This window comes from Scyliorhinus torazame, chromosome 7 (assembly GCF_047496885.1).
Source record: "Scyliorhinus torazame isolate Kashiwa2021f chromosome 7, sScyTor2.1, whole genome shotgun sequence".
Taxonomy (NCBI): domain Eukaryota; kingdom Metazoa; phylum Chordata; class Chondrichthyes; order Carcharhiniformes; family Scyliorhinidae; genus Scyliorhinus; species Scyliorhinus torazame.
In genome coordinates, this window is record NC_092713.1 from 69,119,634 (window position 1) to 69,137,118 (window position 17,485).

Sequence of the window (17,485 nt, forward strand, 5' to 3'; positions counted from 1 at the left end):
TCCTTTCACCTATTGATTTGGGAGAATCATAGAGCCAGTTGAGCTGGCATTCGAACAGCAGCAGCGACATGCTGCTGCACCTGTCCAAGACCAGTGCACTGCAGAGGAGGGCGAGGCAAGGCCCATTGACCTTCCAGGAGCAGGGCCCACAGATGGAATATCCTCGTAGGAGTCACTACCGACCACAGGTATTCCACTGCAGAATTTCCTACCTCTAGACGTCATAGGTCTAGTACCAGAGAAGACTGCGTCTGTCCTGGGGGACGGTGGACCACCTGTGCCAGGTGATGCACATGCTGGCAATACGTGGATTAGGAGGTCACACATTGCCTATGATCTTGAAAGTTACTGCCACTCTGAACTTCAATGCCACCGGCTTGTTTCAGGGCTGCATGGGTGACCTCTGCGGCATCTCCGAGTCTGCCGCGTACAAGTGCATAAGGGAGGTTACAGATACGCTATTTGCGAGGCCCGATATATGCATCAACTTGGACTGGGACCACGCGAGCCAGGTGGCTAGGGCCATGGGCTTTGTCTGCATATCAGACATAAAACCCCAGGTGTAGAGCGTTATCAACTGCACCCATGTGGCTTTGCACGCCCCATGGCTGCATGGCGCACCATTTGTGAACCCCAAGGGATACCACTCCCTCAATCTCCAGATCGTCTGTGACCATACAACGCGCATTGTGCAGATATGTGCCCATTTCCCAGGGAATGTCCATTCTAGTTACTTTTTGGGTCGTTGACAGATCCAAGTCAAGAGGGAGAGCAGCGACTGGAGGGATGGCTCCTCAGGGAACCCGTTCAGATGGCTGATGACACTAGTGTGGGGGCCACAAAGAGCTGCTGAGGCCTGCTGTACAAGGCTCATGCGAAAACACGGCGCTGGTCAAGCAGGCGAATGAACTGCTCAAGATGCAGTTCCGGTGCCTGGACCAATCGGCGGGAGCCCTCCAATACAGCCCCTAAAGAGTGTCCGACATCACAGTGGTTTGCTGTGCTCTGCAGCAGGGAAAGCAGCTGAGCTTGGAGGGGATGGAGGAGCACCAGATCCTTGGATGAGGAAGATGTTGAGGAGGGCAGCGAGGGGCAACCGAGAAAGAAAGTGGGGAGGAACTTCGGGCAAAGGCCAGGGCCCACATGGACATGGGGTGCCCTCATTCCCTCAGTTTGGGGATAACCAGGTCTAGGTGCCAGCAGCGGCGTGGTTTTACAGCATCAGTGTGGGATTCTCACACTGCCATTCTCATACTCCACAAGGATGAAGCACCGGGTTTGCGGAGCATGGCATCATGACATGACATTGTGGAGGATCTTGAAGGGTAAACAAAGTGATTTTTAGTACAAGTGCACGATTACAATGGTGATTTATCTCTACCAGTGCCTAGGTTCACATGTGTCCACTAGGTGCCAATCCTTTATTTCTCTTCCTCACCCTCCTGCTGCATCTAGGTGTGCCCCTTTGTTCCACAGCGGAGGTTGAGGCAGCCTGTTACTTTCCACACGCTGTTGCCTGAGGTGACCTTGGCGGGCATCTTCTGCGGGCCTAGACCTTGAAGGGGGCTGGAGGTGTCGCTCACGGGGAAGGGGGTGTCAGATGGGCTGGACACTCCCAGAGTCACTTGGGAGGAAAGCCCCGGGGCTGGACTCCCATCTATCCTTTTCCCTTTGGGTGTCTGGGAGACAGGGGGCGGGATTCTTCCATCGGGCGGCTAAATGCCAACACCAGAGAAAAAACGGGAGTGTTTTACTCCTGCACCCGTTCTGGGACCCCATTCTGCGGCCCACAGAGGGCTAGGACGGCGCTGGAGCCTTCTTCCCCGCGCCGGACCCGACACCAAATGGCGCAGGGCTACAGGAGCCGGCGCTAAGGAAAGGAGGCCGGGGTGCAGAGAGGCCGGCCCGCCGACTGGTGGGCCCCGATCGCGGGCCAGGCCACTACGGAGGCCTCCCTAGGGTCGACCCCCTCCCAGGCCGCCCCCGGACTCTTCAATGCCGAGGTCCCTCCAGTTCAGAGGATGTTAGAATGCTGCCGGCGGGTCTCGGCTTTTTGATGATGGCCGCTCGGCTCATCCGGGCCGGAGAGTCGGCGCATATCCCGGCCGGCGCCAATGGCGCCGATTCTCGAGAATTGCGTCCCGGCGTCGGGGCGGGGTGGCGCAATTCACAGGGCGCCGATTCTCCGACCCGGCCCGGGGGGGGCGGAGAATTCCGCCCCATGGCACCTCCATGGGATGGAGGGGTAGCTGGAGTGAGATGCAGAAGCCCTGTCGCCCTTTGGTGCTGACACTCATGAATTCCCACTAGTGCCTGCACCATGCAGTTGAAGCCCTGTACCTCATGCCCTCAGCCATGAGCTGTAAAATGGAGCGGACACCCTTCGCCATGGAGTGCACGTCCTGCACCAAGGTCCTCACAGTGTTGGCCTTGTTACGTTGGAGTGACCGGCACCATCTTCTCTGACAGAAGGAGATTTGACTCTTCCAGTTGGCCTTGCAGTCCAAAGAAGGATGCTGTCATCCCTTCCTGATGCTCCTGACTGCCTTTGTAGCTCCAGCAGCTCTGGGACGACCGAACCCAATGGCATGACATCAAACTGGAGACACGAGCAGGTAGACATACACTTTTTGCATGAAGGAGGTCATTCATCTTCTTTCGGCACTGTAGCCTCTTCTTTTTACTGAACTGACACTCACCATCACCACCACAGCCACCCAGGTGGGTTGGTGACTTTGCTTGCTGGATGTCTGGTTGATTGTGGGTACAGGATGTCACGCCTCTGTTCAACATATCCAGAAGTTTGGTGAGGGCTCCCTCTGTGAAATGTGATGCTGTCTTCCTGGCAACTGTCCCCGTGACTGAACTTGGAACAAGTGCTGGGGAGACGTTTGAAAAGAGCGCTGCTGATTACAGAGATGAAGTTTTCCCGGGGAAAGCGAATCAAAGGAAAACTGCCAAGAGCGTGGCGCAAACCACGTGGAAAAAGAAAATTCTGTAAAACAGACTGAATATGTGGTGAGTTTTATTCTCTCCAGTTTGCTCGTCAGGGCTGAAACTTTGAAAAAATATGGGAAAATTCTGTCCCGACTAACTCAGAATTAGAGACTTTTTCCAGAGGGCCCCAGGGAGCAGGGGAATTGCCTACCGCAAGTTCAAACTTCCCGGGCAGTTCCCATGGAGTCACTGCATTGGGGCTTCGTAGCAATCTGGAGACCGGAAGATCCAGCTTCCAATGTTCCAGTCAATCACAACCTTTTGCTCTTTGAAAACTGGGTTTAAAATTTGAATTGCATAAGGCACCGGAGGTGTACCATTCTTTGATTGAAAAAAAAAAGCATCTATTTTCCTGGAAATGCTGCTCATGTTGGGCCATAGTTTCATTGGCACAGGGAATCCCATTGTTCTCCCAAGTGGCCTTTCTCCAGTGTGATTTCAGATAGTGAGAATATCATGGTTGAGTCTTATCCTGTACTCATTCAGATTGCATAAATGCAGGTTCCAGCAAGTCACCCAATCACAATTGTATGCAAGAATCTTGACTTACTTTTTCCCTTGTTTAGCTTCAGACAGGATCCAATTTTAAAGTGCCTATTGCTACCCAATTGCAAGTCACATGAACCGCCACAGATTAGGGAATGAAGCCCTGCCTTTCTGATGGTGTTAATCATTTCATGACCGTAAAATATTATTTCTTTACATGCCAGATTACGTTTGACAATCTGTACCCCATTAGGAGTACACTTTGAAGAATCTAAATTATTAAAACTCAATAAAACTGTAAATTTTCTTCCCATCGCAGAACAGAAAAAAGTACAGATCATTCAGTTGGTTCAATGGGAAAACTTGAGCTGAAATAACATGCATGGATTCTACCTGTCGTGTTAGTTCCAATGCAGATGCCTGTGGGATGGTACTGTACATCTGACCCAGCATTTCTGAAAGCTGTGGAATCATGGGAGCAAAATCATCCAGAAGTGTCTTCACAGACTTTTCAAAGATTGCACAAACAGCCTGGAAAGAAAAAGAAAATCAATCTCAATTATCGTGGTACAGTTCAAATTGGTTACAAAGTTATTCTTCAGGGCCAAATATAGTCTCATGTACTTAGGGCGAGCACTGACACGAGCTTTATGTTGTACAACTTTGTTTTAGAGATGAGGCTTCCCTCACTTTTTTCCCTCCATTTTAAACTCCATGCATGTAACACCGTGGCCTTGGTGCCCAAGACTGTGGGCTACAGATCAAGATCTCTGCACTACTGTGTTCTTGCCCTTTGATCAGCACACAAATATGACAGAAAAACATCTTGTCTCTATGAAATGGTCTCTATAGATTGCTTGGGGGCAACTGGAAGACCTCAGTTTGGCAAAATGAATGTGAGTCTTCATATTAGAATGAAAGAATTTTATAACACATGAGACCAATGAGCCCTTCTTGCATGTGTCAGCTCTCTTCACTAGCCACTTAGTACCATTCCCCTGCCTATTCACCATATCCACTTAAAATGTTCCTTTTCAAATATTTATCCACTTTCTTATAAAACAAGAGGCATTTTTAACAATTCTCTGCACAAAGAAATTGTACTCTAAACTTTCCCTTTGCTCTCCTGGTGCTGATGTTAAGCTTATGTTGTCTCATTAACAGTTTTGGCCCCGCTGCCCTGATTAGGTCAGGTCCCTATCAGGTCTTCTCTTGGCAAAACCAATAATTTATAGAAGCTTAGCATTGCCCATATTCTTTAAATTATGCAATCCCAATTATAAAATCATAAAATATTTTAAATACCAGCTTCGTTCGTTGGTCTTCCCACTTTAAAGAGTTGTTCATCTGAATCTCTAAGAAGATAATTTTAATCTTTATTTATTCTTTATTAGTGTCACAAGTAGGCTTACATTAACACTGCAATGAAATTACGGTGAAAATCCCCTAGTCGCCACATTTCGGCGCCTGTTCGGGTACACAGAGGGAGAATTCAGAATGTCCAATTCACCTAACAAGCACATCTTTCGGGACTTGTGGGAGGAAACCGGAGCACCCGGAGGAAACCCACGGAGACACAGGGAGAATGTGCAGACTCCGCACAGACAGTGACCCAAGCCGGGAATCGAAACAGAGTCCCTGACGCTGTGAAGCAACAGTGCTAACTACTGTGCTACCGTGCCCCCCTAATCTTACCAACCCAATCTGGTGACTTTTATGCCTGGAGAGCTAGGTTGAAATTACACCTGCCCTCGACTCCTTTGAAATATTTTTCTATTTAGTGTAAATATCCTTTCTGTATTCCCCCTCTCAAAATGTATCACGTTAAGTCTCATCTATTTCTGTTTATCCAAGCTACTAAACCACGTTCCACTGCAAGCTGTTTACAATCCCCTTCACTTTTAACTAGGTTTTTTATTTTTGTGTTGTCTGCAAGTTTTGTTGCATACCCACCCAGGTCCAGACTTTTATATAACGTATCCACTCACTGCTACTCTCCACAGCAATACATATTAGTGCCAACATCATGAGATCAGAGTGAACAGGAATGCTCAAGAGGTAGAATTGCTTTTCTAATTGTTATACCACACATGGAAAGTTTATTTTTTGAGAGCAGAATGGTAATTTACCTAATTTAATCTGGATTCCCTCTCCAATTCCACAATTGATTTGACTGGTTGAATACTTTAATCTTAGATGTCTGTTAGAACAGCTCTAAAATTAGCTAACTGCAGATGCATACAAAACATCTGGGGTGACTAACCCTAATTTTGGTTAAGTGGAAACGGGTTCACTTTAGCACACTACCTTTGCACACATCAGAACAGTTTATATCCGAGGAATCAACAAAACAAAACTTGTATTTATATAGCATGATTCACATAGAAAGACATGGTGGCACAGTGGTCCGGCCTTGGGTGACTGTCTTGTGTGGAATTTGCACTTTCTCCCAGTGTCTGCGTGGATTTCCTCCGGGTGCTCCGGCTTCCTCCCACAGTCCAAAGATGTGCGGGTTAGGTGGATTGTCCATGCTAAATTGCCCCTTAGTGTCCAGGTATAGCGTTACGGGGTTGCAGGAGATAGGACGGGGGGAGTGGGTCTGAGTCGGGTACTCTTTCAGAGAGTCGATGCAGACTCAATGGACCGAATGGCCTCCTTCTGCACTGTAGGGATTCTATGACACTGCACCACACTAAAAGGTGAAATCAGAAATTAAAGACCAACCCAACCAACTCATAAATCATAAGATTTGATCTAAAAATCATGTGCTATTTTACTCAAACATATAGATGGGCAGTTGGTTTATAAACCTCATTAGTGGCTTATTTGGTCTACAGCAGGCTAGAGGTTACAAAAAACTGTATTTCCCTACGAAACGCTTCACAAAAAGCTTATGCTAGAATGTACCAAGAAGGGTTGTTCCTCCCACTCCAATACAACGATATAGAACGTTGCCTAACAAAAGGTGGTCATTCAGCCCATTCTACATGAGCCAGTTTTTCAACAAAGCTCCGCTGTTCTTTCCCATTTTCCAATAATTCCTCCCACAACCCCCCAACCACTTACTGCATGAAAACATTTTTTTTCCATGTCGCCATTGCTTCTTTTGCCAATTATGTTACGTCTGTGCCCTTTTGTTCTCAACCCTTCCACCAACGGGAACAGTTTCACCCTACCTACTTCGTCCAAACTCCTCACAATTATGTACGTCTGTCTCAAATCTTCTCTCAACCTTCTATTCACCAAGGAAAACAGTTTCAACCTTTCAAATCTTTCTATGTAACTGAAGTTCCTCAGCTCTAGAATCATTTCCTGCACGGCCTTCACATCGTCCCTAAAGTGTAGTGGCCAGAACGGAGGCCGAACTAGTGTTCTATACAAGTTTAACATTACCGTCTTCCTTGTCTACTCTATGCTGCTATTGATAAATCATACAGAATCCTAGGCTTTATTAACCGTTCTTACAAACTTTCTGATCAGCTTCAATGGCTTATGTGCATATAAACCCAGGTCCCCCCGCTTCTGTACCCCTTTAAGAACTGTACCCTTTATTTTAGATTGTCTCTCCGTGTTCTTCCTACCAAAATGAATCACTTCACACTTCTGAAAAAGTAGCTCTGGGCCAGATTTTCATGGAGGGGGGTGAGAAGATAGAGTCTGGAAACATTGACTTGGCATACCCATCTCCTTTAAAAAGGCCCTGGCATAATTTCATTTTCGGGAGGAAAGGGTGTGCTGGAGTGGGTTTGCCACATCCAAACGTGGTAATGGAAGGGAGCAGGTGGCCTACCTCTATTTATTGGTAGGTTTAAACTGCCCATCCTCACAATGGAGCTGACAAGGGTGGAAATGCTGTGTGCAAATGGGTTATTGGACCCTTATCTGGCACTGACAAAAGTATCTAGAAATAAGAATGGGGGCGGAAATCTGGAATTGGTTTCTGCCCACCAAATTTAACATGAACTTGACTCAGCCAAAACCCAGACCACTGTCTCTGACCATTCTTCTCTGAAGCTCATTTGATAATGGGGTCAACTGGATCTCCCTTGCACTGCCTGGCTAGACCCAGAAAACTGAGCACAGACACATGAACAGAATCCTGAACCTTCCTCTCCCAGACAGCTGAATGATCAATTGGCAGCTCACTTCGTCATGCCAAGACAAGACACCGCTCCAGAGCATCATCCCCACCCTGTCCTATCCAAGACTATAATAGCCATTGCCAGGGGCCCTCTCATTGCTGGCTATGGCCGGTGTCCTCCCTCTTTCCCCAGCCTCAGACGTGCTCACTGCTTTAGAAACCAGAAGCTTTCCATCGCTGATGCCAGCCTCACCTCCTGACATTTCAGCTTTGGCTCAAAGCCCTTTAGGGAGATTGCAAAAGTTGGCATGTCTGCTGCTTAGTCAAAGGAAGAAATATCAGGATCACTGTTTAGAAGCTGGTTTCAAAAGGTGGCCCCATTTTGGTAGACTCCTCCAGCAGTACATTCTCTTGACCTGTGTTCCGTTGACTCTTTTCTCCTTGCCCCTCACCCCACTACTGACAGGTGAGCCTCAAGTTGTCTAGGGACCAGATTATGAAATTCCCTTCCTAAACTCCTCTCTACTCACTCTCCTTTAATTAAGGACCTCTTAAATTCCACCTCTTTGGTCAAGCTTTTGCTTAAACTTTCAAATATCTGCTTTGTCTTATCGGCATAACTTTTATCCGATTATGTCTCTGAAGGGTGTTCTTTCTTAAGGGTGCTATATAAATGTAAATTGTTGTTATTGCTGGTGAGAAACATGACAAAAACCAGATACAAACCCACATCCTATCATTTCATGCTGAAGCTCCAACATAGTGTATAAAGTACGAAGTCTTACAACACCAGGTTAAAGTCCAACAGGTTTGTTTCGATGTCACTAGCTTTCGGAGCGCTGCTCCTTCCTCAGGTGAATGAAGAGGTCTGTTCCAGAAACACATATATAGACAAATTCAAAGATGCCAAACAATGCTTGGAATGCGAGCATTAGCAGGTGATTAAATCTTTACAGATCCAGAGATGGGGTAACCCCAGGTTAAAGAGGTGTGAATTGTACCAAGCCAGGACAGTTGGTAGAATTTCGCAGGCCAGATGGTGGGGGATGAATGTAATGCGACATGAATCCCAGGTCCCGGTTGAGGCCGCACTCATGTGTGCGGAACTTGGCTATAAGTTTCTGCTCGGCGATTCTGCGTTGTCACGGGTCCTGAAGGCCGCCTTGGAGAACGCTTACCCGGAGATCAGAGGCTGAATGCCCTTGACTGCTGAAGTGTTCCCCGACTGGAAGGGAACATTCCTGCCTGGTGATTGTCGCGCGATGTCCGTTCATTCGTTGTCGCAGCGTCTGCATGGTCTCGCCAATGTACCACGCTTCGGGACATCCTTTCCTGCAGCGTATGAGGTAGACAACGTTGGCCGAGTCGCACGAGTATGTACCGCGTACCTGGTGGGTGGTGTTCTCACGTGTAATAGTGGTATCCATGTAGATGATCTGGCACGTCTTGCAGAGATTGCCATGACAGGGTTGTGTGGTGTTGTGGTCGCTGTTCTGAAGACTGGGTAGTTTGCTGCAAACAATGGTTCGTTTGAGGTTGCGCGGTTGTTTGAAGGCAAGTAGTGGGGGTGTGGGGATGACCTTGGCAAGATGTTCATCGTCATCAATGACGTGTTGAAGGCTGTGAAGAAGATGACGTAGTTTCTCCGCTCCGGGGAAGTACTGGACGACGAAGGGTATTCTGTCGGTTGTGTCCCATGTTTGTCTTCTGAGGAGGTCGGTCCGGTTTTTCGCTGTGGCGCGTTGGAACTGTCGATCGATGAGTCGAGTGCCATATCCCGTTCGTACGAGGGCATCTTTCAACGTCTGTAGATGTCTGTTACGCTCCTCCTCGTCTGAGCAGATCCTGTGTATACGGAGCGCTTGTCCATTGGGGATGGCTCCTTTAATGTGTTTAGGGTGGAAGCTGGAGAAGTGGAGCATCATGAGGTTATCCGTAGGTTTGCGGTAAAGCGAAGTGCTGAGGTGACCGTCCTTGATGGAGACGAGTGTGTCCAAGAATGCAACTGATTTTGGAGAGTAGTCCATGGTGAGTCTGATGGTTGGATGGAACTTATTAATGTCATCGTGTAGTCGTTTCAGTGATTCTTCGCCGTGGGTCCAAAGGAAAAAAATGTCATCGATGTATCTGGTGTATAACATCGGTTGAAGGTCCTGTGCGGTGAGTAGGTCCTGTTCAAACTTGTGCATGAAGATGTTGGCGTATTGGGGTGCGAATTTGGTCCCCATGGCTGTTCCGTGCGTCTGGATGAAGAACTCAACCGGGACCTGGGATTCATGTCGCATTACATTCATCCCCCACCATCTGGCCTGCGAAATCCTACCAACTGTCCTGGCTTGGTACAATTCACACCTCTTTAACCTGGGGTTACCCCATCTCTGGATCTGTAAAGATTTAATCACCTGCTAATGCTCGCATTCCAAGCATTGTTTGGCATCTTTGAATTTGTCTATATATGTGTTTCTGGAACAGACCTCTTCATTCACCTGAGGATGGAGCAGCGCTCCGAAAGCTAGTGACATCGAAACAAACCTGTTGGACTTTAACCTGGTGTTGTAAGACTTCGTACTGTGCTCACCCCAGTCCAACGCCGGCATCTCCACATCATAGTGTATAAACACATCACTCTTGCGCTAAAGGTTAGCAATTATAAGCACAAATTTCAGAAGTTAGACAAAATTTTTATTACAGTAATTTCCCTGAACTCCTGAAAGTGACTAAGTAACTTAAGCAGCCCTCCAATTGATTGCCTTTTCATTAAGAGGCCACACTATATGAAAAGGAAGATAAATTTAATTTAAAAATGAAATCAGTAAGTCACAGAACGAGATGCATTTAATCAAATCTAACAGTCCTTAACAATCTACCTTACCTCAACAACCTGAGCATCATTCAGCCATTTAGACAACACTTTCTGTATGAGTTGGAAGACCTGTTGGAGGACCACCACAACCTGTAGACAAATTATTACCTTTAATTGTTGGTTTTGAACCTCAAATTGAATTTATAAAACAGAAAATTCCCCCATAAATATGTCCCTGGCTATATAAACAGCATTGTATTTCTAAAAAGACTAAGATCAAGTCATGAGAATCCCATGTTAGTACCACTGGTAGTACTTACAGGGTTGGGTCCTTGCAAGGTGGGTTTTTTCTTTGCTTCAGTGCCTTCTGGCTCATCGTCATGGTGACTGATATCCAATGTGGTGAACAAATTGGACAACAGACCCAAAATATGTATTATTGCTAGTTTATTTGATGGATTTGGCTGCAAGGGAAGGTCAAAAACAAAGCTATAATTGCATGAAAACAGAACAGAATTATGAGCAACTTAAATGATCGATACTTACAGCATCAAAACTTAAGTATGTTCATAATGGCCATAACAATTCATAATAATTAACATGAGTATAATTATCACGGTAGGTACATAAATAAATAAATTTAATACAAAGAAAAATGACTGAGTGATTAACTTGAAATAATTACTTTTACTAGAAACAAATCTTTATATAAAACAAAATTAGCAATACTTTATTACACAAGTTACATAAGGAAAGACTTAAAAAATTCAAGAAGCAGTATTAAATTTACAAGTGCAACAAGGATACAAGTTACTGAAAAAAGATTCAAACTAATTATAAAAAGATTTAAAAAATATACCTACTTAGTGGCCAACAAAACTAGATACAGGAAAAAATAAATGCAAATTGAGGAAAATCACAAAGAAAGTCCATGACCCTGAAAAGGCAGCAGAAGATAAGAGAACGGACAAAGAAGTGAAGAAAAAATGATGATTTCTTTTTAAGGATAGACATAAGTAAAGAACCTTTCCCCAGCAGCTCCTCAATTTTGAAAGAATAGTTTCCTTTTTTAATTGAAAAGAATTTGGGTGCAGTAGCTCGAGGTAGAAAATAGCAGCCTTGGACATCCACAACCAAAGATGAGGTTGTGCAGTCAGCCATTTTAAATCAATAATTTCCCCTGTCGATAAAGTGATTTATGCAAAATGTGGTATGAAATTGAGTGAGCAGGCAAGTAGATTGGGAACAACCCACATTTAATATGAAAATTCCTATAAATCATACAATTTAACCTTAAAAGTACTAGTCATCGTTGTTTGCGATAGCTAATAGGGTTCTTGTGTTTATTCTGCAGGGTAAATGTTAGCGAAGTTTCATTTTTCAACCATGTCATTTCAGCTTCCCATGCAACAATTACCCCAACCATATATATATATATATATATATATATATATACCATTTGCATATGATCTTATTTTTATAGAACTATAAAAGGAAACCCAACAATGTAGCGCTGGGTGGTAGCAGACTGGTTCATTTTGTGCATTCTTTCTACCCCACCAACACAAACTCATTAATACCATAGATCCACTTACTTATCCACGAGACAAAATACACATACATATATAAACCTCAGCTTACGCTTGTGTAGCCAAAGTGCACACCCTGACAATTCACCCTTTAAAAGCCCCTCAGTTATAAACATCCATTCTCTGCCACTTAAAAAATTAGCCTATAAATTTGTCCACTTACACAGGCAGTCACTTGGAGAGCATTTTCAGTTTCACATTGTTCAAAGATATCCAGGTTGACAGTTTTTAAACTTACAAAATATCAAGTTAAAAATTAAACTGCCAATAACTTACAAATGAGCCTTGTATGAATTAAAAGCCTACAGATTTCTACTTCATTTGAACAACATGCTTACAATTTCACATGATGCTTACAAGCTGTCAACACCAACGTTGGGAGGTAATTTTGTAAACAATCATGATCTCGACACCTTCAGTCCCTAGTTGCTGGGTGCGGAAAAACAACCCATTCAGGAAAGTGGCTGACGCAGCCCTCAATCAAATTTACTGGATGAGGTGACAAAGAGGATACCTGCATTGTTTACTTAGTAGAGCGAGTTATTACAAATCCCGCCTCAGCTACAGCTCACTATCCGGATCCTTTTAAGAAAAAGCATGCCCTCTGATAAGTTGAATTTGATTATATAGACATACATATATTTAGTCAACTAAAAATTCACACACACAATGTTAACGTAAATAATCCACATACAAGTCATTTATACCTTTTTCTCCTCCACCATTTCACTTAATATTTATTTAATATGTTGACGTAGCCAATTTCACCAAGGGCAACATATATGTGCTACAATTAGACACCACATCCACGTTTAGTAGTGGGATATGGAGAAGGAAATTATCCAAAGTTTTCATTTTTAAGACAATGGCAAACCCTTAGTAGGAGCATTCCGGTGTGGGCAGGATGAAGCATGGTTAAAACGTCCTACTTGGTTAAACCAACACACATCATGGCTCAGACATGAATTGTGGCCATCCTGTTATAGTTGGTTAGCACTTGGTACCTGAGGAGCCTCTACTCAGCAAGAATTCAATACAGTAACGAACAAAGGAAAGATAATTGCTGAGAAAATTAAAAAGATTCCTCACTGTTTGTCAGAAGGAATAATACATCTTAGATCTGTGTTCTATCAGACTGAAGAGGTTATGATTCCACTTCAGAAGAAATTTAATTCCCTTTACATGTTACCTACTAATTTCAATTGACTGGATAGTGATAATTTTACTAAACCATGGATTTTAATATTTTACCAGTCAACGTCATGTGGCATTGCACATAGGAAGTCAAGACATTGCGCATAGGAAGTCGTATAATGTACAATTTCCAGGTGAAGCCGGGTCACAAGGCATGGGACACGTTCAGTTGAGCACACAGACATAACTTAGCCACTACTATAGTTTAGGAGATGTCGCATTACATTCACCCCCCCACCATCTGCCCTGGGCTTGCAAAATCCTATCAACTGTCCTGGCTGAGACAATTCACATCTCTTTAACCTGTGATTACCCTTCTCTCTCTGGATCTGTAAAGACTTAATTACCTGCAAAGCCTCACATTCAAAGTATCGTATTGCATCTTTGATTTTGTCTATATATATATATATATATATGTTTCTGGAAGTGTTACAGCATCACCATTGGTAGGAGGTCAAATTACCGTCTGACAGCTGGGCGTTAAAATTTGTAATGGAATGAGTTGAAAGTCTTCAAAAATGCAAGGTTTTAACAGAATGAATATATATTAATACAATATTAAGAACAAGAACTTGAAGAAAATTAAATTTCTTGGGGTCCATGACAAGAGCAAATTTTGCCTGGTCAAATTCCTTTAGAAGAACAAATTATGCAAACTCCAGGTAGTTTTTAAGTGCAAGATTTACAAAATTGTGAATTTGACAAAAGACTATGTCAATCATTGAACTATGTCTCCGCTTAGTACTGACAATCCTGGAATTCAGGTATTTGCAAAACTGAATTAACTTAAAATCAGTAAATGATTCTGCCCACACCATCCAGCTGCATTGATATATTCCATGGATACACACTCTTACTGAACTATCCTTGAACTATCCTGAACTATCTAATGTGACTACCAGAGATCAGACTCCACAACATGTCAACTCAATTGTTAGGATCCAAATGTCAATCCCCTCTAAAATTGCCAAGGATCCAATGCTCAAAATCTTCCCTCTTATATAAAATTTAATCTTTTATTTTTGTTGCGGTCTTTAGCTACAGAAATTAAGCAGCATGGTAGGAGCTATTGTTGGGACACAAAACAAAGCATAGCAGCAAAGTGGGGTTTCACCAAGTTAATTTAATTTAGAACACAAAGCCTTTCCCCAAACAAATTTGCCACCCTTAATTTTTTGAAAGCATGATGTTAAAATGAATGCAAGAGCTGAAAGCGATGCTCAAAGTGGCAGAAATTGCAGCTTGAAATTCAATGCAACTCCTTCAATACATTTGTACTGAGGTAAGTATGGAAATTGTTAAGTTTAGAACAAGGAACAGATTATAATGCATTCTTATACATGTATTAATAATAAAAGTGCATTAATTCTAAAATTAACACATCAGTTGAAATTTGCCAATTCTTGAATGAACTAGGTAATTTAATATTTAAGAGCCAAGATCATAAATAGGTTTGCGAACAGCTTAAAGCTTGGCACTTAAAAAAACCCAATTGTTTCAGCCACCTCTGCTCTCAAAAGGACTTACCCGTTAACTGTAGGAAAATCACAAGTTTGTCAGCCTTCTGCAAAAAGAAAAGTCACACGTATAACGCACCCATAAATAAAACCCTCATCATTGTGACAAGTTCTTGGTTTTGTAAATCTATATCCCGCTAGTTATTGCCCTTAAATTACATGGAAATTCTGACAAGTGTAGTCTTCACACTGAAGTTCTTTTGTACAGTTAATGAGGACTCAGCAAAGGAAGCAATCAATCGGTATTATAAAAAGAGAGAAAGAGAGAGCGAGAGAGAGCTGGCAACAAATAAAGGAAAGACTTTAAATAACAGTTTAAAAAAATGCCAAGAATGAAGATTACAGTAACTGGCAATTACACATTTCAACATAAGGCTATAGTTAGCTTTCAACAAACTGTCTTCGGAACAGCATGAAACCTGCACTGCAGCGCCAGTCATTATCTTTCCTTCCTCATTACAGAAATTACACATCACTTTTAATGTATGGAGGACAGTCTGAAATTTTAACAACTTTAATAAAAATATCCCCATTGTGGTTTAGTTTAGAAAATTCAACCTACTTGGGCATGAAGTAAACAGTATTAATTTGCATTTAAATTATGCTGAGACATAAACTGATGTAAATCACCCTCCTGTAGGTTATATCGAACACATAGTTCCAAGCTTAAGTAAAGAGTTTGTTCCAAGGATTTAACGCTGATGTTTTAGATGATATCTTCAATTGTTCTAGCAAAGCACGAGTGGTGCGAGGTTACCTAAATTCTGAGGTATATCATTCCGTCAAATACAATCTTCTACATGCGATAGTAATTTGAAACAGTCTGATTTTTTAAAAAAAAACATTTATAGAACAAACTTGTGAAAATTTAAATAAGTGGCATCATAGATTTCAGGCCATTTGACTCAACCTATTGTTTACATTCCATGCAAACAAACAGTTTTAATTATACTGCTCTATATCGATTCAACCCTATTCCTTCATCCACCTAATAATCTAAACTTGGAATGTTTACAACATTTCTGCCACAACCACCAACCCTGGAAGGGAATTCCAATCTCACAGCTATACATATACATACTACAGCAGTATTGAAGTACTAATACTTTATTTAGGTTTACCATGACCTTTTTCTTGTATTTTCTGGAACTAAAATCTGAAACTATACTATCCTTTTTTAACAGCTTCATTAACCGGAAGTGCTGTCTTTCATGGAAATGAAGCTGGACAACCCAAGTCACTTTCCTCGTCCATGCAGTGAACCAACTTTGGTCTGATATAATTGCTGCATTTTATTTTGTTAAAAGGATCAATGCATCCTAGACTTCAAACACTGAACCTGCCAATATTTAAGTAATTTTTCCATCTTATTAAAATACATTTGTAATCCACCCCCCCCCCCCCCCCACGGTCTTCTTTAACAAACACCGCCCCTCACCACCAGCCCCGTCTTGTCTATATGACCAACACCACACTCACCCCCACCCAGCCTTCTCTATACGACAAACACCTCCAGTCTTCTCTGAATGCGTGGGCACTAAAAAGAGCATGTGGACAGCACAAAAAAAAAACCTAAGAAAAAAAAAAAAGAGTGCACGAAAACCCTCCCCCCAAAATTGCTTGCGAGTGCAAAAAAGGACACGGAGAGACCACAAGAGTGGGAAAAAGAACGCAAGAGAGGGAGTGCGACAGTGCATGAGAGTGAGAAAACGGGCGAACAAGCGAGCACAAGAGTGTCGGGCCAGTTGAGCAATTTAATAAAAGGCCCCAGAGTTAAAGAATATTAGAAGCAGGAGAATTCTGGCCCAAGCTGTCTTCTACAACTGTGGAAAAGTTATAGGGTCATAAGAGTTTTACAGCACAGAAAGAGGCCCTTCGGCTCATCGTGTCTGCACCGACCATCAAGCACCTATCTATTCTAATCCCACGTTCCAGCACTTGGTCCATATCCTTGTATGCTATGGTGCTTCAAGTGCTCATCTAAATGCTTCTTAATTATGAGGGTTCCAGCCTCTACCACCATTTCAAGTAATGTGTTCCAGATCCCCACCACCCAGAGTGAAACGTTTTGGCTTAAATTTTTTCCTGCTCCTTAACTTAAATCTATGCTCCCTGGTTATTGACCCCTCTACTAAGAGGAAAAGTTTCTTCCTGTCTACTATATATATATATATATATATATATATATAGGGTAGACAGGAAGAAACTTTTCCTCTTAGTAGAGGGGTATAATATATATATATATATATATATATATATATGTATATATAGATATATATATATATGTCATAATTTTGTACACTTCGATCAGGTCCTCCCTCAGCCTTCCCTGCTCTAAGGAAAACAACCCCAGCCTAACCAGCCTCTCTACATAGCTGAAACACTCCAGCCCAGGCAACAGCCTGGTGAAAGGGGAAATTTGAAGGGAAACTTTGCTGGAATTGAGGCCCAAGAAATCTCAACTGTTGCGAATCTCCAAAGCAGTACTCATACCAAGTGGTTAATCCTTCAAATTTTTATAAGTATTTAGCTCAAGGTATTGGGGTGTTAAGCTAAATGGGTGTAGAAGGAAAGTGGAGTTATAAAATTCAGTTCAGAGAACAAATGACTATGTTCATTCTACTTCTAATATATTTAATCTAACCCACTAGTTAAGAAAGAGTTTAGTTATGAATATTTATTTTCTTTGATTTTTGCTCAGTTAAATTATTTTGATTTAAATCATGAAACTTTCATTCATTTTGTAAATTTTTGGATATTAAAATGCCGATTACTCTTCTCTATCAACATCAAAACAATAGGTGGTCTCGTCCAGGAT

The 17,485-nt window shown here is 42.8% G+C and overlaps 1 protein-coding gene across 3 annotated transcripts in view; it reads right to left on the minus strand.

Moving 5' to 3' along the window:
• ipo13b (importin 13b) overlaps nucleotides 1–17,485 on the minus strand; it is a 253,469-nt gene that overhangs the window by 76,919 nt on the left and 159,065 nt on the right. For 2 of the 3 annotated variants that reach the window (XM_072510858.1, XM_072510857.1), the window contains 3 exons: nucleotides 10,688–10,831; nucleotides 10,437–10,517; nucleotides 3,877–4,014 (listed from right to left, as the gene is read on the minus strand). In XM_072510858.1, coding sequence (XP_072366959.1) covers nucleotides 3,877–4,014; nucleotides 10,437–10,517; nucleotides 10,688–10,831 — 363 coding nt within the window. The remainder of the gene's footprint in view (nucleotides 1–3,876; nucleotides 4,015–10,436; nucleotides 10,518–10,687; nucleotides 10,832–17,485) is intronic. The other variant, XM_072510859.1, reaches the window with a different exon arrangement.